The sequence below is a fragment of the Dendrobates tinctorius genome, unplaced genomic scaffold (genome assembly GCF_039654945.1).
Source record: "Dendrobates tinctorius isolate UK_male_01 unplaced genomic scaffold, ASM3965494v1 ptg000024l, whole genome shotgun sequence".
Classification (NCBI taxonomy): Eukaryota; Metazoa; Chordata; class Amphibia; order Anura; family Dendrobatidae; genus Dendrobates; species Dendrobates tinctorius.
Window position 1 is genome coordinate 13,579,826 of NW_027361692.1, and position 21,807 is coordinate 13,601,632.

The window sequence follows — 21,807 nt, forward strand, 5'->3', positions numbered from 1 at the left end:
TTTGAATGTGGTGAAGTCATCTTGCGAATTTGTTTTCTTCCAGCGCAGCTCTGCCATCCTGGACACTTGCCTGAGCTTTTTAGTGGTGTTATTGTGCCAGGGTTGTCTGTTGATACATCGCATTCTGCCTTGAACGAGAGGGGCAACTGCGTCAATAGTTGATGCGAGAGTGGCATTGTAGAAAGCAGTGGCACCGTCTGGTCATGGAGTGAGGCTATGGATGCCTGTGGTAGAATAGAGTCAGAGAGCGCATGGGTGTCTAGGTGTGCATGGTTTCTGCGGGGTTGCGCGTGTTGCTCGACATGGGTGCCAGGTGAGGAGGACAGAGATGAGAAAGTGAGTAGATGGTGGTCAGATAGAGGGAGAGGGGAGGTGGTGAAGTTAGAAAGAGAGCAGAGACGGATGAAGACCAAGTCTAATGTGTGTCCGTCTGTGTGGGTGGCTGTGGAGGACCACTGAGTAAGTCCAAAGGATGAAGTAAGGGACAGGAGTTTGGAGGCTGCTGACTGAAGGGTATCAGGAGCGATGTTGAAGTCACCTATGATGATAGTGGGGGTGTCAGTTGAAGGAAAATGAAGAAGCCAGGTAGAGAATTCATCAATGAAGGCAGTGGTCGGGCCTGGAGGTCGGTATATGATGGCCACTTGGAGGTTGGAGGGAGAGTAGATGCGGACAGAGTGGACTTCAAAAGAGGGGAGGATTAGGGAGGGACGAGGTGGGATTGGGCTGAAGGTGCAGTTGGAAGAAAGAAGACCCACTCCTCCACCATGTCTATTGCCAGGGCGAGGAGTGTGGGTGAAGTGGAGGCCGCCGTAACACAGCAGGGGAGGTGGTGTCAGAGGGTGTCAGCCATGCTTCTGTAAGGCCGAGGAAGGCAAGATTGAGAGAGAGAAAGTGGTCATGAATCACATGGAGCTAATTGCAGATGGAGCAGGCATTCCAAAGTGCTCTCGAGAGAGGGAGCAGGGGGTTGGGTGTCAATGGCACAGGTTTTAAGTTGGAAAGATTGCGGTAGATCTTATTAGATGGGGAGCGGTAGGAAGGGGTAGTAATGGGGGGTATGAGCTGTGGGGGTCCAGGATTTGGAAATATGTCGCCAGCAGTGAGGAGAAGCAGAGAAAGGGAGAGCAGATGGGAGAAGCAGAGTGGGCAGCTTGTTTTATGCTTCATTTGGACAGATTTCAGGTTGAGAAGCAGTTCAGCAGAGGAGGTCAGGTGGGGAGGAAAGAGGGAAGGGGAGATGATTATTTGGTTAGAGGGTGCTAGGGTTTGGGGATAGCGAAGGAGAGTGAGGATTAAAGGAGCAAACACTGTGAGGGCATATGTAAACATGGTGAAGAAATAAGATAGGTTAAAAGAAAGGCTAAGTCCAAGTAATAAGAAGCGCTTACTCAGCAGACATACCCAAAAGAGACAGGTACATAGTGTTGGGTCCTGACTCCTGCCGAGACTAACTGCCATAGTAATAACTGCATCTTCACGATACTTTTGCTGCAGTGATACTTATGCTGCAGGGAGACACGTGCCTGACCAGTACACGTGCCCCCCTAGGAGGCATCTGAATATATACAACTGGGTAGAGGATCAGGTGAGAGGGATTGTGGGAACTGATTTGGAATAAATTACCAATTGCCAAGCACACCAGGGGATGTTAGACAATCAAAGGCACAGGGCCTGGCTACATCCATATGCCTACATCCATTTACCAAGTCTACTAATACTATACAGTGACCCAATAATTAAAAAGAATGTACAGGTCTATTGAAGCTCATATATTACTATACCTTGTGTTAATAAATCAAAAAAATGAAGAAAATGTCTAATTTATATGCAATCTTCCTTTGAAAACACTTGACTTCAAGAGTCTCATAGTACATGCGATTTCAGAGACTGACTACTGTTATTTTCCTCTATTAAAGAGATTAAATATATGATATGTCTATCTGCAGTGGTTACATATTTGCCACTTTTGCAGACATGGGTAGGGATCGATTGTTATATTTTAACAATAGATGATTAAGACAATATATCTATACATTGGTTTTTCATACAGGACCAGCTCCAAGTTTCAATGGACGCTGGGCAGACGTGTCTCAGTGGGCCCCTTTAACAAATACCACTATACATGATACACAGATACGGCAGAGAAATATAGGTATAGTGCAATGCCAAAGATTTCCCTTCTTCTATTACACGAGTGATATCTATTGTAAATTCTACAATAGCTCAGAAACCGGCGAATTCTCACAGCGCACAGTGTTTACGCTGGGGGGATCCAAAAGTTTTCATTTTAGACCGGACAGTATAGTCCTCTTTACAGTATTATGGGCCCCCCCATAGTTCTCCATACAGTATAATGGGCCCCATATAATTCTCCATACAGTATAATGAGCCCCATAAATTGCTCCATACAGAATAATGGGCCCCATACAATGCTCCATACATAATAATGGGAAAACTTATTGACTCGAGTTTAAGCCTAGGGTGGGAAATGCAGCAGCTACTGGCAAAATTTCAAAACTAAAAATAGGTACCAATAAAAGTAAAATTAATTGAGACATCAGTAAGTTAAATGTTTTTAAATATCCATATTGAATCAGGAGCCCCATATAATGATCCATACAGAATAAAGGGCCTCAGAAAATGCTCCATACAGTATATAATAGCTCCCATGTAATGTTCCATACAGAATAATGGATCCCATAAAATGCTCCATAAAGAATAATGGACCCCATATAATGCCCCATACAGAACAATGGTCCCCTATATAATGCTGCATACAGAATAATGGACCCCATATAATGCTGCATACAGAATAATGGGCCCCATATAATGCTACATACAGCTACATACAGAATAATGGATCCCACATAATGCTGCATACAGAATAATGGGTGCCGTATAATGCTCCATACAGAATGGGCCCCATATTATGTTCCATATAGAATGGGCCCCATGTAATGCTCCATACAGAATGGGCTCCATATAATGCTTCATAAAGAATGGGCCCCATGTAATGCTCCATACATAAAAAATAAATAATCAACTACTCACGTCAGAGTCAGAAGACACGGAAGAGACCGGACCTGCGACAAGCGGATAATCAGGAGAGGTGAGTATTTCAAACAGTTTAAAGCACATGAGAGGCCCACTGCCAGTGACAGCGAATGGGGCCCCCGCTTGCTTAGGGCTCCGGCACTTGCCCGGGTATGTCGGGTGGTGATGCCGACCCTGTTTCCATATACACTATTTATACCACTCAAGGCCATTAATATGGCATAAATTGTGATTTTTAACATCTTGTTTTACTGTGTCTGTTAGCTTCCATGATGCTTATGAGTCTAGAGAGCTGCAATGTCAAAGGGTTCATCAAATCAATACATAGTAGTGTCATAGGAAAAGGCAGGAAAATGTTTAGCTCTAAGTGGTTTTTAGAGAATATAGTGTTTTTACCATAAATACATAAATATTCTCCTCTAACAAGCAACTTAATTTTTTTATAAACATTTTGCCCCAGGTTCCAGCTGCAAATATGTATCAGTACATACATAATACATGGTGGTGACATATACAGAATATATAGAGCACTAGAGCTAATGTGGTCATAATGGATATGACATTACTAGGTTACAATGAACCAATGTATTATTCTGCACGTTTAGCATTTCTCCCTTGAACAGTTCTGGGGTTTACCAAAGAGACTTTAAAAGGAATGTATCATGTAAAAAATACTATTAACATGCAGATGTGGGGTTAATCTGCAGGTTCTGAAGCTGCCTGTTGCCCACACTGAGAGTCCAACTGCCGGGAGGAAATGAACTTTATTCCTCCCGGCAGTATCGGGCTTTCAGTCATAGGGTTGGATCAACGTAACTTCAGTCACCGCTCAGTGCATAGTTAAAACCGCACCCCTGACACTGACTGACAACTAGCTCTAATGCTATTAGTCAGTAGCCGGGGCATGGATTTAGCCGCCGTTCGCTATGTACTGAGCGATGATTGAAGCAATGGGTCCCCAGTGCAGGCGCAGTGCAGAACGCTATTAACCTGCAGGTTCAACCAATATCTGCAGGTTAATAGTGTTATTTCACATGACAGCTTCCCTGTAAGCAGTTATATCCACCCCGAGATTATAAACAAAGAAGGATATGTCATCTGCCTTCATCCATAAAATAACTTCTTTTTAACAATAAAACTGATGCTATATTTATATTTCTTCTTTACAGATGCGCACAACTCAGAAGGTCTCGGTATGGCCAGTGGGCCTTGTTGGTGGGCGCCGGTATGAACGTCCAGTTGTAGAAAATGGAAAGGTTGTGGGTTGGTACACAGGATGGCGAGCAGACAGACCATTTGCCATTGACATGGCAGGTAAGCTGTATATGGTAAAGTGTATGCACCACCCTTGCTTATTCAATGTGATATTCTACAAAAATTATTAACCCTCTGCTATATCTCAGTAACACAATACTGTAATACAGAAAATCAACTATTAGGGCTTCTATAGGACACAGCAAACACAGGGATAAGAAGCTCAATAAAGGAAATAGCTTTCGGTAATCATAGTAAACATCACTATACGTCTAGCTAATAGCAGCGAGATGTTCTATGACTACTATAGTTTGTTATGGATTACATCCTGAACTTTTGGAGATTAATAAGAGACCATAGAAAATAAAAGTGCTTATATTGACATTATGTGAAGATAAGAAACTAAGAACTTTCCTTAAAACTAGAGAGGAAAGTTTCATGCAATAAAAGTTAGAGAATGAGGTTGTGTTCACATGTAGCAGTCATACTTCAGCTGAAAACGGCAGCAGTCCGATTGTAATGGTCACGTTTTTTGCAGGCGATACAGCGGTTTCCCTGCAATTTTCAGTGATTGTGCAGCCAAACAGTAGAAAGACCACAGCAGCTCAGGGCTGTTGCAGATTTCAGCTGCAGCATGACTACTGCATGTGAACACAGCCATAAAGTTGAAGAGCTCTCAATAGTTTTCTCCTTCGTAGACTAATGCTGAGTAGTTACTGGACTTGTAACTATCTTTATAGGAATCCAGCACCCTGGGAAATTCAGTAGAAAAGTAAAATCACTTCTTTATTTTCAAAGAAAAAATATTAAATATCCAGCACATGGAACATGGAAGAGATTCTTACGCGTTTCGAGCCCATAGTGTGCGCTTAATCATAGCAATCATGTAACCAATGGTTATTTTGGATGAAAGCACAGTCTCAGATGTAATCCCTGCAACTCTTTTTGATTGACTGGATGTAATTACCACCAAGACTATGCTAAGAACCATGACTATTCGCTACTTCAACACTGCCCAGATGACTGTAGGAGAGCAGCACACAGCAGTGTTATAACATCTTTTTCTCAATCAAGCTAATCCATAATAATAGAGACTGCTGATGGAAGAGTGTGGCACCATTTCTAGATAATTTTCTCATTCATGGCAAACCTTTGTACTAAAAAAAAAAAAATTACATATTGAATTTGTATTTTGAACAGGTGTTTAATATCTACAATCCAATAAATTGTATTTTTTTTATAATAAAAGGAAATGGAGAAAGGATACAGAAATAATAAGGGTCATTCATTAATATATGTTACATTTAGAACAATATACAGTAAAACATTATACACTCTAGTTCTTTCCTATATGTCCAATAATGAGCGTTAGACACTTCAAAATCAATAATTCAACATAATCTAATACGGTTTGTTGCCATTATATAGCATTCCAACTCAAAGGGATAAAATCACAAATAATTTTTATTCAATATCAAAATTAAAAACAAATAAAATTATGAATAAAAAAGACAGGTTGGAAAAAAAACTCCAAAAAGGAGGGGAAAACACACAGCAAAAATAGGTTTGTGGTAAGAAGCGGTGGGACAAAATGCGTCCGGTAGCCACAGAATAGAACCCACCGATGCCAACTGTTTGTGAAAACAACCGAAAACCTAGCCTGCAGAGGAAAGTGGCCTGCACTGTAAAATACTGAAAAGTGCTAGAGAATGCTAGGGAGCTGACAAATAGGGATACCTAAAAAAATGCTGTATACACGAATTCCTCATAGGGTACTGTGAACGGATGAGTCCCAGGTATAGCAGATGCCGTGGTGTACCTAGATGCAGTCATTGCCAATATATATAACGGCAACAAACCGTATTAGACTATGTTGAATTATTATACACTCTAGGTATTAAAAAATAATATTTGGTAGGTGAAAGGAAGGATAGGGAAAGGAAGAGGGTTGAAGAACATGGGGAGGGAAAGGAATATAAACTAGGTAAAGTATAAAACATACAGGACATAATAATAATAAAACATCATTATAGTAATCATAGGTATATTTTAACTTTCAATGTATAGGTAGTAAATCCTCAAGAATTATGGTAAATACTTTTCCTAAATAGAGAAAAAATATATATATTTTAACAATTTAATAAGAAATAGGCTCAGATTTTTTTTTATTACAAATGCTAAATGTTTAGGGTTTAGTGGGGTTGGAAAATATTTATTCTATAGGTGCCAGGAATTTTTGTGTATATTAAAATTATTGATATATTGGAAGGTTTTGATTTTTTTCCCATTTCCATGCAATGAAATAATTTGTGACAAATATGATATGTGAAGTTATATATCTGAATTTCATTGATAAGTCTTCTATGTCAATATCCAAATCAACCATTTGTGGAGTTAATTCTACATTGCCGTCCATTATCTTTTGAACCAGAGATGATACCTCTAACTACAATTTATATATTACTGAGCAACTCCAAACTATACATAATAAGTCTGCATTTTGCTCACAATTCTCCAACAAGCGGGAGATTGACTTGGTTATATTTTTGTTTGGCTTTTAGCGGATTAAAGTACAATCTAGAGATGTTTTTAAAATATGTCTCTTGTAGAATTACACAGGTGTTACCACTAGAGTTGAGCGAAATGGGTCGAAAAATTTCAAAAGTCACCGACTTTTGGCAAAGTCGGGTTTCATGAAATGAAACCCGACCCTAGGATGAGGTCGGCCACGAGGTCGGCGACTTACGCGCCAAAGTCAAGTTTCAAAAGTTTGTTTTGCGCTCTTTTTCAGCCAATCAGGATCCACGGACACTGTGGGCAACGTGATGACATAGGCACGGGTCACCACCATCTTTCAGAAGGGCATGCAAGTGATTGGCTTGCTTTGGTGGGCGTCACAGGGGGTATAATAGGGCGTGCACGCCGACCTCCATGTTACTCATGCTGATCTCAGAATAGAGAGAGCTGCTGCTGCTGCTGATTTTGTAGGGAGAGCGTTAGGCAGGGAAGAAGACACCAAAAACTGCTTCTGCTGCTAGCGATTTTGCCTGTACAACACACCAGTCACTGTGCAGTGCAAGGAGAGGCTATATAGTGGTGTATCAGTGGTGTTGGTTGTTGGGCTGCCTTCTAAGGCTTCCTGACATTCCTGCATTGCTGTTTACCCACTGCTCCGCAAACCGCTTTTTTAAAAGCAATCCCAATTTTTTTTTTTGTCCTGCTGAGAAGAAGAAAAAAAAACTGCTTCTGCTGCTAGCGATTTTGCCTGTACAACACACCAGTCACTGTGCAGTGCAAGGGGAGGCTATATAGTGGTGTATCAGTGGTGTTGGTTGTTGGGCTGCCTTCTAAGGCTTCCTGACATTCCTGCATTGCTGTTTACCCACTGCTCCGCAAACTGCTTTTTTAAAAGCAATCCCAATTTTTTTTTTTGTCCTGCTGAGAAGAAGAAAAAAAAACTGCTTCTGCTGCTAGCGATTTTGCCTGTACAACACACCAGTCACTGTGCAGTGCAAGGGGAGGCTATATAGTGGTGTATCAGTGGTGTTGGTTGTTGGGCTGCCTTCTAAGGCTTCCTGACATTCCTGCATTGCTGTTTACTCACTGCTCCGCAAACTGCTTTTTTAAAAGCAATCCCAATTTTTTTTTTTTGTCCTGCTGAGGTACTGAGCGTGCATTTTTTCACACCATACAGCGGTGTACGCTCCTCACACAGTACCATGTAACGGCTGTTATCACAGCCACAGTGAAGCTATCAGTGTGTCACTCTGTGAGAATAAGTCGAGGACATGTTCCGTTCTTACAGACCTGCACTCTAGGGAGATTCCTATTCTGCCCAATTCTACATACACCTTGTAGTTTGTGATACACTAGCCAATTTCTGCCTGTGACATAGCGCTCAGATATTCAGTGGGCCTCACACAATCCATAAGTGTCCAGTGTCCACAAGTGTGTGCAGAAATTCAAAATCTCCCTTATCCTCTAGTGACTTTGGTCACAGCTCTGCCATCGAGCCTGTGACAGAGCGCTCAGATATTCAGTGGGCCTCACACAATCCATAAGTGTCCAGTGTCCACAAGTGTGTGCAGAAATTAAAAATCTCCCTTATCCTCTAGTGACTTTGGTCACAGCTCTGCCATCGAGCCTGTGACAGAGCGCTCAGATATTCAGTGGGCCTCACACAATCCATAAGTGTCCAGTGTCCACAAGTGTGTGCACAAATTCAAAATCTCCCTTATCCTCTAGTGACTTTGGTCACAGCTCTGCCATCGAGCCTGTGACAGAGCGCTCAAATATTCAGTGGGCCTCACACAATCCATAAGTGTCCAGTGTCCACAAGTGTGTGCACAAATTCAAAATCTCCCTTATCCTCTAGTGACTTTGGTCACAGCTCTGCCATCGAGCCTGTGACAGAGCGCTCAGATATTCAGTGGGCCTCATACAATCCATAAGTGTCCAGTGTCCACAAGTGTGTGCACAAATTCAAAATCTCCCTTATCCTCTAGTGACTTTGGTCACAGCTCTGCCATCGAGCCTGTGACAGAGCGCTCAGATATTCAGTGGGCCTCACACAATCCATAAGTGTCCAGTGTCCACATGTGTGTGCACAAATTCAAAATCTCCCTTATCCTCTAGTGACTTTGGTCACAGCTCTGCCATCGAGCCTGTGACAGAGCGCTCAGATATTCAGTGGGCCTCACACAATCCATAAGTGTCCAGTGTCCACAAGTGTGTGCACAAATTCAAAATCTCCCTTATCCTCTAGTGACTTTGGTCACAGCACTGCCATCGAGCCTGTGACAGAGCGCTCAGATATTCAGTGGGCCTCACACAATCCATAAGTGTCCAGTGTCCACAAGTGTGTGCAGAAATTAAAAATCTCCCTTATCCTCTAGTGACTTTGGTCACAGCTCTGCCATCGAGCCTGTGACAGAGCGCTCAGATATTCAGTGGGCCTCACACAATCCATAAGTGTCCAGTGTCCACAAGTGTGTGCACAAATTCAAAATCTCCCTTATCCTCTAGTGACTTTGGTCACAGCTCTGCCATCGAGCCTGAGACAGAGCGCTCAGATATTCAGTGGGCCTCACACAATCCATAAGTGTCCAGTGTCCACAAGTGTGTGCAGAAATTAAAAATCTCCCTTATCCTCTAGTGACTTTGGTCACAGCTCTGCCATCGAGCCTGTGACAGAGTGCTCAGATATTCAGTGGGCCTCACACAATCCATAAGTGTCCAGTGTCCACAAGTGTGTGCACAAATTCAAAATCTCCCTTATCCTCTAGTGACTTTGGTCACAGCTCTGCCATCGAGCCTGTGACAGAGCGCTCAGATATTCAGTGGGCCTCACACAATCCATAAGTGTCCAGTGTCCACAAGTGTGTGCAGAAATTCAAAATCTCCCTTATCCTCTAGTGACTTTGGTCACAGCTCTGCCATCGAGCCTGTGACAGAGCGCTCAGATATTCAGTGGGCCTCACACAATCCAAAAGTGTCCAGTGTCCACAAGTGTCTGCAGAAATTCAAAATCTCCCCTGTCCTATAGACACCTTGTACCTTGTTTTTTATCATTACTATATAGTTTGTTGTATTTTGTCTACATTTCTACCAAAAATGAGGAAGTCTGGTGGAAGAGGCCGTGGAATTGGGCGGGGGTTGGCAGCTGGTAATGATGGTGTTGGTGGTGGATCTGATGGTAGTGGCAAGAGCAAAATAGGACCGAATGCAGGAGGTGTTGAGCCTGCGTCATCGTCTGGCTACATAAGGCCTTGAACGCTTAGTTTTCTAGGAGTTGGCAAACCGCTTTTAAAGCCAGAGCATCAGGAAAAAGTTTTGTCTTACATTGCTGACTCAGCCTCCAGCTCTATCGCCTCCTCTTCTTCAGTTGTAAAAAGTAAAAGCACTGAGTCGTCATTGGAGGCTCATGTTCATGAACCACACCTTTCCTTGTGTCCTTCACCCCAACCAAGATTGAAGGATGACGCAGGCCATAGTACTGATTACTCCATGGAGCTGTTTTCACATACCATGCCTGGATTATCAAGTGAAATGGTGAATTACCCAGGCCAAGATGAATCTGACATGGAGTGCACTGATGCACAGCCGCTGATGGATGATTCTGCTGGTACATTCACTCAGAGCACTACATTGTCCTCGCAGTGTACAGAGCCAGATTCTGACCCTGATGAGACCCAGGTGCCCCTTCCCGCACACTATACCACCATACACGGTGACACAGAGGAAGGTGCACATGACATAGAAGAGGAGGTGATGGATGACCCAGTTGTTGACCCAGATTGGCATCCATTGGGGGAAGAGGGTGCTGCTTCCAATAGCTCAGATGAGGAGCATCCACAGCAGACATCGACATCGCAACAGCTGTTATCTGGCAGGCCCGGAGCACTCCAAAGACAGGTTCCAAACATCAAAATAGTTGCTGGACAGCTTGTCCAGAGGGTCAAAACATCACAGCGTGCTAGGCCGCAAAATGTCTGCCAAAGTAGGAAGAGTGCAGTGTGGCACTTTTTTGAACAAAATCCTCATGATCAGGCCAAGGTTATCTGTAAGAAGTGCGCAAAGACCTTTAGCCGAGGGAAAAATCTGAAAAGTTTGAATACCAGTTGCATGCTTAGACATTTAACCAGCATGCACTTGCAAGCGTGGACACAACACCAAACCTCAAGTGCCACATGTGCAACTGATCACAACGAAAGTAGTCAGCAACGCTACATTGTTTCCCCCACTGTAAGCCCACCGGTTAGCACAGCAGCAAATGTTGAGGTGTCGTTGCAAGGCCACAGCAGTCAGGGAATCCCACTGTTATATCAACGAAAGACTGATTCTAGGCCATCAGAAAGAACAACAACTCCATCACCATCATCAACCCTCTCTCAGTCCGCCCTGTCCACCGCTACTTCCACCATATGCAGCTCTCAAGTCCAGCTCACCCTCCCAGACACTATGAGTAGGTCAAGAAAGTACTCAGTCTCTCATCCGCGTACACTGGGTTTGAACGCCCACATTGCCAAACTAATCTCGTTTGAGATGATGCCCTTTCGGTTGGTGGAAAGCACAGCTTTCCGCGAACTCATGGCCTATGCAGTACCATGCTATGACCTACCCAGTCGCCACTTCTTCTCTCGCAAAGCCATCCCAGCCCTCCACCATCATGTGAAAGACCGCATTGTCCATGCACTCAAGCAGTCAGTGAGCGGAAAGGTGCACCTCACAACTGATGCATGGTCCAGTCGGCATGGCCAGGGCCGTTACGTGTCCATCACTGCGCACTGGGTTAATGTGGTGGATGCAGGGTCCACAGGGGACAGCGGTGGTGGGACAGTGCTGCCTAGCCCACGGTATAGGAAACAGTTGGCTGTAGGCGTTCGACCCTCCTCCTCCTCCTCCAGAAGCGAAAGCTCGTCCACAGAGCGCAGTCGTACGAGCACTCCATCTGCAGCTGCCACTGTTGCACACGATGTGTCCCCCTATCGAGCAGCTAGTGGAAAGCGTCAGCAGGCTGTGTTGCAGATGATGTGTTTGGGCAACAGACACACCGCCGAGGTGCTGGCCGAGTACTTGAAGCGACAAACTGAGTCATGGCTGGGCAGTGTACATCTTGAGGCAGGCAAGGTAGTTAGTGATAACGGCCGTAATTTTGTGGCAGCCATAGCCCTTTCAAAACTCAGCCACATACCTTGCTTGGCTCACACCTTGAACCTGGTGGTGCAGTGCTTCCTCAAAAATTATCCGGAGTTAACAGCCCTGCTCCAGAAGGTGCGAAGACTGTGCGCGCACATCCGCCGGTCGCCTGTACACTCCGTTCGTATGCAGAAGCTGCAGCGATTGCTCCACCTTCCCAACCACCGCCTCATTATCGACATTGCAACAAGGTGGAACTCCACCCTGCACATGGTGGAGCGGCTGTGCGAGCAGAGGCAGGCCATAATGCATTTGTGGGAGGATACACGGCCAGGCACTTTGAGAGCAGACATGGAGTTGACAGGTGTGCAGTGGTCGAAGCTGAAAGACCTCTGTAAAGTCCTTCAGTGTTTTGAGGAATGCACACGGCTGGTAAGCGCAGACGACGCCATCCTAAGCATGAGCATCCCACTTATGCGTCTGCTCATGCAAACTTTGATGCACCTTAAGGAGCAGGCGTCTGCAGCCAATGTTGATGAGGAGGAAGAGGAGGAGGGAATCCTTGATGACATTCAGCCATTGTCTGCTCAGGGACCACTCCTGGACGAGGTGGAGGAAGAAGAGGTGGAGGAGGATGATGATGGGGATGATTACTTAGGGGAGGAGGATGCATCTCGTGGGGCAAGTAAAAATGTTGGCGTGGCAAGGTCTGGTACAGGGTTTGTGCGTGACTGGAGGGATGTGGATTTGCCAGAAAGTGCTCCTCCAACCAGCACTCGCAGTGCATCATTGACACCGGGAACATTGGCCCACATGTCAGATTATGCCTTGCAGATCCTAAAAAGGGACCCCCGCATTGCCAAAATGATGAACGATGACGACTACTGGTTGGCCAGCATCCTGGATCCACGCTATAAAGGCAAATTACAAAACATCATGCCACAGGAGAACCTTGACCTAATATTGGCTAATAAACAAGCAACTCTGGTAAATCGGTTGCTTGAGGCATTCCCAGCACACAGCAGCGGTGATGGTTCTCACACGAGCCCTACGGGCCGGGGGCAGCTTGGCAGAGGAGTTCGTGGTGCACACAGCAGAAGTGGCGTTGGAGACAGGGGTTTCATGACAATGTTGTGGACTGATTTTTCAAATACCGCTCACACAACTGGTAATACAGCATCAATGGAAAGTGACAGGAGACAGCAGTTGTCAACTATGGTTACAAACTACTTTTCCTCCCATATTGATGTTCTCCCACACAGGTCATTCCCCTTTGACTATTGGGCCACTAAACTGGACACCTGGCCTGAATTGGCCCAATATGCCTTACAGGAGCTCGCTTGCCCAGCTGCAAGTGTGCTATCGGAAAGAGTCTTCAGTGCAGCTGGATCAATCCTGACAGAAAAAAGGACCCGTCTGTCAACCCAAAATGTGGATGATCTAACCTTCATTAAAATGAACCATGCATGGGTTTCCAAGGATTTTGTCCCACCTTCCCCTGATGACACATAGGGTGACAGAAAAATGGCTTGCTTTGGTCCACCTCTTCCTGGGACTTCACCTATTTCGCCTTTTGCATCAGCTGAATGTCCAACATCAACATATGCCACTTTCTAAAACTCCCTAACTGTGCTGCCTCCCCCCCATGGCCGGGGTCACCACCTAGCGCACGACACCGTGCAAGTGCCGTTGCCCTGGACAGGTGGGTAGGCCGACTCTTGGGCGCGGGCACTGGCACAGGGTCCCTCATAGTGCAATCAAGTGTCTCTGACGGTGGTGGTGCACACCCGCCGTCAGACACACCGCTGTACTATGAGGGGCCCAGTGCCAGTACCGACGCCCACAAGTGGGCCCCCCTTGCTTGGGCAGGGCCCCAGCATTTGCAATCTTTACCTCTCCCTGCTCCTCCGCTGTGTAATCTGGGCCGTCAAATCCATACTGTGCCTGACACCGTCTGAGCCTGCCTCCTGATGTATAGACATATATTTTGAATGTGTACGCTATCCATACATGTTATCCGGGGATACGGTACCCTTTCTAACCTTTGTGCAATCACGTGCAATCCATACTGGGCCTAACACCGTCTGAGCCTGCCTCCTGATGTATAGACATATATTTTGAATGTGTACGCTATCCATACATGTTATCTGGGGATATGGTACCCTTTCTCACCTTTGTGCAATCACGTGTAATCCATACTGGGCGTGAGAACGGCTGGCGAGCTGTTAAGCAAGCTACAGCACCTGTGGTTTGCACACGTAAGTTTTTAATTTTTTCAGGAATGACGGTTAGGCCTAATTCCGGAACTGCGGTTGACCTGCACTTACTGGGAAATCATTGTTTGCGGGTAATAATTGTAATCACAGATCCCCATCACTAACGTTGTTCAGCGGGTTATCTGCACCTGTAAGCGACAAACGCTGGCCTTTTCAGTGTAGCGCACATGCAGCCACGGACATGTAAGGGCATGACACACCAGTTATTGGCCAATCTCATGTGCCAGAGCCTCACGTGTCCCTCTAGTAAGCCGGACTCGGACCGCGGGGCATGACGGAGTCTCGTTCGTTAACGGAATTAAGCTTGCAATGTGTGCATCTTTTCTGTAGCTGGCATGGTTGAGGTTTCCCAAGTGGAGTCGAATTAAACCGTAGGCTCCACTCCTGGTGGTGCCCTTCTGGACATTCCTTTAAGGTTCAGCTTTGCAACCATACTGCCCACGTAAAACAAACACTTTGCCTTCATGAACGCTGTTTGGAGGGTCATGACTCGTGGGAATAACGCCGCCCAATCAGTTAACCTGCTAGAGAGATCCTTCGTTGCTCCCAAGCATGACATCACACTCCCTAGGAGGAAGGTAATGCCACTGTGGCGACCGTACTCCTGGGGGTGACACAAGTGCACTGATGCCCAGCCACTGCTCGATGAATCTGCTGGTACATTGACCCAGACCACTACATTCCCCTCGCACGCTACACGGCCTGAATCTGACCCTGATGAAACTCAGGTTACCCTTCCCATATACAGTTCCATCTTATACGGTGACAAAGAGGAAGCTGCAGATGAAAGTGCAGGTTCGGCCCATCCGCCATCAGACACACCACCGTACTATCAGGGGCCCTGTGCCAGTGCCGTCGCCAATGAGTGGGCCCCCCCTGCTTGCTCAGGATCACAGCACTTGCAAGGTTGAAATACTGTGCAGTGAGATGGAAGATGGGGACGACGAGGAGTCCAGACTAGTACAGGGATTCCCTAGCGAGGAGACTTATTTGATTGTTTTCAATGTTGGGACAGCAATTTTTGGGGAGCACTATACTCTGGAGAATGATAGATGGGGCCCACCATACACTGGAACATTCCAAAGGTGGACATCAGACACTGGAGCAGCATTTACAGGGCCCATTATACACTAGAGCATTAGAAATGGGGCCCATTATGTTTGGAGCATTATTTGGGCCCATAACACAGTGGAGCTTCATCCATGGGGACCAACATATACTGTAGCATTATGTGGAGCTCATCATATACTGTTTCAAACATTATATGGGACCAATGATTCTGTATGGCGAAATAGATGGGCCTCGTCATGAGATGTAAAAAGTGAAGTATTTTTCATTGTACTATACCGCTATTTCTCTGCCGTATCGGAGCATGATGAGTTGTGGTATGTGTTAAAGGGGCGCTCTTTCGCCCAGCGCACATGAAAACCTGGAGCCAGCCCTCCCCCCCACAATTTTAGCCAAATAACCCCCATTTTTCAGTGCGTAACTTGTATTATGAAGTTAATTAAGGTTGACAAGCTTAAGTAAGAAGAATTGATGCTTTTGGCATTCAAATGGGCACTGTAGGTGTGTTTCCTGTCCTCCTCTCACTGCCGACTGTTATTCCACATTGACTTACATTGGGTTTCGTGTTTCGGGACGACCCCGACTTTTCCCTATAATCGGACGATCTTGCTCGACCCGACTTTTGGAAAAGTCGGGTTTCACGAAACGAAACTCGACCCTAAAAAACCAAAAGTCGCTCAACTCTAGTTACCACATCTTATTGGCTTTTGATCACTGGTCTAGATGAATAGATTTGTGAAGACTTTTTTCACAGTTAGCTAATATTTCGAGAACTTGAGACAATACCATTTACTTGGTATAAAATGGGCTCATACACTAAGAATTTAGCCTCACATGTCCTAATTACATATTAGATGAAATACCTATTCATGCATGCAGTAAATTTGTAAGAAAGCAACCATTAAGTTTTCTGTAGGAAGACAACAAAATGGAAAAAATAAATATAATTGTGATAAATAAAAGCACTTTTAGAATGGTATATTCATATAGCTATAATTATTACTAAAGTATGTAGTTGAGACTTTAACATTTATTAAACTGATATTTTCGGTATACTGTAATAGCCAGAACTTTTGAGACTGACACAAATGTTGGTTTTCCTAAAGTTTGTTGCTTCAGGGTTTTAAATCTTTTATTCAGGTTTTTCTGTGGTTACTGAAGCATCACCAATCAGTGCTTGGAGTTTATCCCAAATTCAGTGATTTTTTTTGTAAACCCACATTTTGAGGACAGACCACAGGTTCTCAGTGGGATTGAGATCTAAAGAGGTTCCTGACCATGAACCAAAAAAAAATAATATTGTGTACACTGAGCTATATAGTTATAATTTTTGCCTTCTGACATGGTGCTCCATCATGATGGAAAAAATATTGTTCATCACCAAATTACTCCTGAGTTTTTGGGAGAAGTTGCTCATGGAGGATATTTTGATATTAATCTTTATTCATGGCAGTGTTCTTAGGTAAAATTGTGAATGAACCCACTCCCTTGGATAAAAAGCAACCCCACACAGGAATGGTCTCACTGTGCTTTACTGTTGGCATGACACAAGATCAATTGGTAGCGCTCATCTTTTCTTTTCCAGACCAGTCATTCATCCAAATTTCCCAAACAGTCTGAAAGAGACTTCATCATGGAAAATAACTTTACCCACAATCTTATGCTGCGTAATCCTTATACATACTGTACCTGAATCCTCAATTATTTTCTCTGATGAAGCCCCCTTCAGACTATTTGGGACATCTGAAAGAATGACTGTCCAAAGAAGAAAAGGTGTGTTATGCCAAAAGTAAAGCATCCTGACACTATTTATTTGTGGTGTTGCTTTTTTTCCAAGGTAGTGGGCTCACTCACAATTTTCTCTCAATTTCGCCACAATGAACAGTGCCATGAATAATGAATGATATGAAAACATCTTCAAAGATCAACTTCTACCATTGATTTAGGAGCAAATTGCTGATAAAAATTACTTTTTAGAGCATGATGGAGCACCATGTCACAAGATAAAAGTGATAACTAAGTGGGTCGGTGAACAAAAGATTAAGATTGTGGGTAAAAAGCCAGGAAACTCCCAGAACTTCATCTCATTGAAAACCTGTGGTTAATCAATCTTCAAAAAGCAGCTGTATTTACTGAAACATAAAAATAGTGATAAATTTCGAGCACTGATTAATATGTATAACTTTTATTTTATGATTTGTATTTGTTACGCCTATGACAACTGATAAAAAGCAAACCTTGGAGCATGGTTTATGCTATATAACCTCATTTTTAACATTATTGGGGATATTCGGCAGAAATCTTGGAGGCGACTAGGTGAGGAGAGAATAAGCATGGAGGAGAAAAGGAGGTCTTGGGAGGACCGGATATTACATGAGGGAAGATATTGGGAGATTAGTTCGGAAATACATGGAGGAGAAAGGTTATGGATGGCTTTGTAGGCTGTGTATTTAAACTGGATACACTGGGATATTGGAAGCCAGTGAAGGGATTTGAAAAGAGGGGAAGCAGGAGTGTAGCGAGGAGAGAGATTAATTAGTTGGGCAGCAGAGTTAAGGGCGGACTGGAGGGGTGCGTGAGTGTTAGAAGGTATGCACAGAGGAGGATATTGCAGTAGTCGAGGCGGGAGATGATTAGGCATGCACAAGCATTTTGGTAGAGTGAGGGTTGAGGAAAGGATGAATTCTAGAAATATTTTTGAGCTGGAAGCGACAGGAGGTGGTGACAGCTTGGATGTGCGTTTTGAAGGACAGGGCAGAGTCAAGGGTTACTCCGAGGTAGCGGATTTCTGGGACAGGGGAAAGTGTGATTTCATTTATTGTGATAGATAGATCAGGTAAGGAAGATATGCGAGATGGAGGAAAGATAATTAGTTCAGATTTGTCCACATTGATCTTGAGGAAGCAAGAGGAGAAAAAGGAGTCTGGACAGCAGAGAGGTGACATCTGGGTCAGAGTGGTAGATCTGAGTGTCATCAGCATATAGATGGTATTGGAAGCCATAGGACTTTATGAGTTGTCCAAGGGTATAGATTGAGAAGGGGTCCTAGGACAGAGCTTTGAGGGGCACCAACAGAGAGAGGGTGGGATGAGGAGGTAGTGTGGGAGTAGGAAACGCTAAATGTGCGGTTGGTAAGGTATGAGGAGATCCAGGATAGGACATGGTCTTTGACACCAAAGGAAGAGAGGATCTGTAGTAGGAGGCAGTGGTCAACTGTGTCAAAAGCAGAGCATAGGTCTAGAAACACAATATAATTCTTAATAGCATAAACGCAAGTATACAAATGGCATTTCTTATAATAACCTGTAGTATATTTGACATTTAATGCAAAAACATAGTTTTACATTTAGTAGAATGAACAGATCATAGCCAAATGTTTTCAAGGTAGACAGGGGGTCAAACCTTCAAAGATCTATGATAGATATTATGCTGTTTGCATTGCGTTTTGAAGCATGGGTGAGTCATCATAAAAATGTACTGGATGTGATATTTGGGTGCACTTAACACAGCTTGTAACCGTGCATAGAAATGTTCAAATGGAAAATAGCTGTTTGGCTCTGTTAGCAGATGTCCATTTGATAAGTAGAGAGGACATTATGTTCCAAGCACAATCAACTTGGACACTCATCTATTTGCCTATTGTGTAAATTTCATTTTTTTATTCTCTTTTTTTTTAGAATTTACCTTTAGCACCACGCAGGCACATTATCATTTAACTGCATGGGTTGTCATATCTATACAATGCCGCAGAGGAATGCTATTTATATTTAAAGAAAATGCCGCACACGCGGACCGGCGATATACCCAGTGGACTGCTGTCTGCAAATGTTATACAGTAAAGACAACTCCCTTGTTGTCTTCACTGATTGTATTGTTTTCTGTGTCAGAACATGGCAGCCATAATTTCAAAATTTCAAAGGGCAGCTTATTCTATGTAGATAGCTTGACATGCAGTTCCTTCATTATACGTTATTGTCGTTACTACCCCGGCTGTATGAGGTTACACACTTTTATGGTTCTAGTCAGAATTAATGCTGTGAGACAAGTGATTTGCTAGTAAAGCACTTTACATGTCTGTCTTATGTAAGTTAACTAGAAGCCTTGAGGCAATAAGATAGGAGAATTCTAATAATATGCCGCCTCTGCAGTCCTATCTGTCACTACTGGATAAAACAGATGTGTCCTACCTTAATTTTCTTCTTGGCCTGACATATCCTAAGATAAGTAGCATGAGGTGACAAGCTTTTGAAAAAAAATCTTTGATATTATCGGGTGATAACTATGGTATATGTGTGGCCAACTAGTGGTTGTGATGTGAATTGCAGCTAAGAATTTTCCTATCTTGTTGTGATAATGTATTGAATGTGCATAATGAAAAACTGGAGAGTTCACAGGGAACCAAACACAACATTTCTAACATATGGAAGTTGGAAAATGGCTGTATAGCAGCCTGTCCCTCTGTAGGCTTGCAATGGCCAGAATGTGTAGTTGCAGCCCCTAACACCAGTGAAAAGGGTCCCTTGGTGTGTGAGACCATGTTTCTTGACTTGGTCTTTCTTCTAGACTGCTTGGTGTTAAATCGTGCTGCAAAGCAGGTCCCCATAGCTATGCAATGAAAGATATGAAAATAAACTCTTGTCTCCTGATGAGTCAGGTGTAACATTAGGTTGCAGGAATCACATTTGACTTTTACATCTTCTGTACTATAAATTGCAAGAAAAGTACAACACTTTGATACAGAATTAAAATACATTATTTGTTAAATAGATTAAAACACATTTCATCATATCGGAAAAATGTATATACGCATATTCCAGGGAAATATTAAGCGCATTAAGCCGGTATCGGGAAAGGGGGGTTGGAGATACAATGGTAATAAAAGTCTTGTGATCAATTCAAAAGTTGATAAATCGCACAGATGTTCCTTATATCAAACATAGTGAAGGAAAGACTAAGTCCATATAGATTAAAGTGCATATGCATAAGTATATCTAAACATGATTATGTAAAATTAAAAGACATGATCCATAACTTGTCAAATATTTAATGAGGTCAAATAAATGTCGTAATAAATAGTTGCCCAAACGAGCCTTCAAACACATGGACCATGATACTGCATCCTCAGAGGGACAGTGTGGTGTTACAAAGTTATGGGCCCCGGTCTCCATGGAAAGAGTCACTCCAGGATAAGAAATTAAACTGTGGTTTACGGACGAATCAGGTGTAACATATATTCATTAGGTAGCAAGAATCACACTTGACTTTTACATCTCTTTGATATCTTAAGTACTATACAGAGGTTCATGCTTTGTGGTTGCAGATGGAGGCATATGATATATCTTTTGAATAAGTTACAATAACACAGCATGCCTCCAGGGACCCACAATCTTAAGTTAAATTCTTCCTTAGTTCACTTCCATGCAGTACTCATGCTCCAGTACATATGGCGAATATGAAACCACTGTCCCTTTGCACTTCTGTTCCATCTCAGAGACCCCACTAACACATGGTTATACCTTCAGAAATCCGGCTTGCAATACTTCAGAAGCTGAGCTGATCAGTCTTTTGCTTCCTTCCTTGCTCTCAAGACACTGTGGCTTGCCTGCTGTTTCCATATCCTTCTGCCAATTCTTACATTGGTGACTTGTTACCTATGTCTCTGTATCATTTTCTTTAAACACCTGAATGATGGTATTGTCAGTCATTCACTCTAAAGGGGGTTTTACACATAGCGATATCGCTAGCAATATCACTAAAGCATCACCGATTTTGTGACGCAGCAGAGATATTGCTAGCGATATCGCTATGTGTGATACTTACCTCCGACCGGCTCCCCCGCTGTCTGTCGCTGATTGCGAGAGATCGCGCAGCTCCATTTCTCGTCGGGAGCTTCCTGCTGGGCTTCCCGCTGGTGCCGACGAGCGACGCATGGACGCGGATGGGAGGACGTCAGGATCGCCTCATCTGAAAGATAAGTAACGACCGCTGTATCGCTGCTGCATCGCTGTGAGATCTGCCTGTGTGGCAGCTCACTAGCGACCATTTAGCGATGCACCAGAGATCCTGACCGGGTCATATCGTTGTCGGGATCGCTGGTGCATTGCTAAATGTAAGGGGGCCTTAAGACCACTTTCTTCTACTTATCTCACCACTCAGTAATACCCCGCTGCAAATAGCAACTTCCCTTTCCTTTTGCTTCCCCAAAATCTTCTCCTAACTACAGAACCTGGCTAACAATTAACTCTCTCCTAACCCTGTGACTGCAACATTAGTTTCACTTCCCTAACATCATTTGCAGAACATACTAATACTCTGAACAATTTCCCAAAAAAAATCACTATAAAAAATGCAGTAATATAACACATTACAGTAGTCACAACGTCTATGATGCTGGTCACTTTCCTTTCTTTTACACCCTAATAAAAATTATGCCTTTTTGTTGAGGTTCATATACTTTAAATTTGGAAGAAACAGTCCTAATCCAAGGTACATCGCTTGGTGGAAGCAATCCAAA

General features: G+C 43.7%; 1 protein-coding gene across 1 annotated transcript in view; it reads left to right on the forward strand.

Moving 5' to 3' along the window:
• The window catches only part of B3GAT2 (beta-1,3-glucuronyltransferase 2), a 315,386-nt gene that overhangs the window by 200,544 nt on the left and 93,035 nt on the right, over nucleotides 1-21,807 (forward strand). Inside the window, exon 2 of the mRNA XM_073569376.1 lies at nucleotides 4,227-4,371. Coding sequence (XP_073425477.1) covers nucleotides 4,227-4,371 — 145 coding nt within the window. The remainder of the gene's footprint in view (nucleotides 1-4,226; nucleotides 4,372-21,807) is intronic.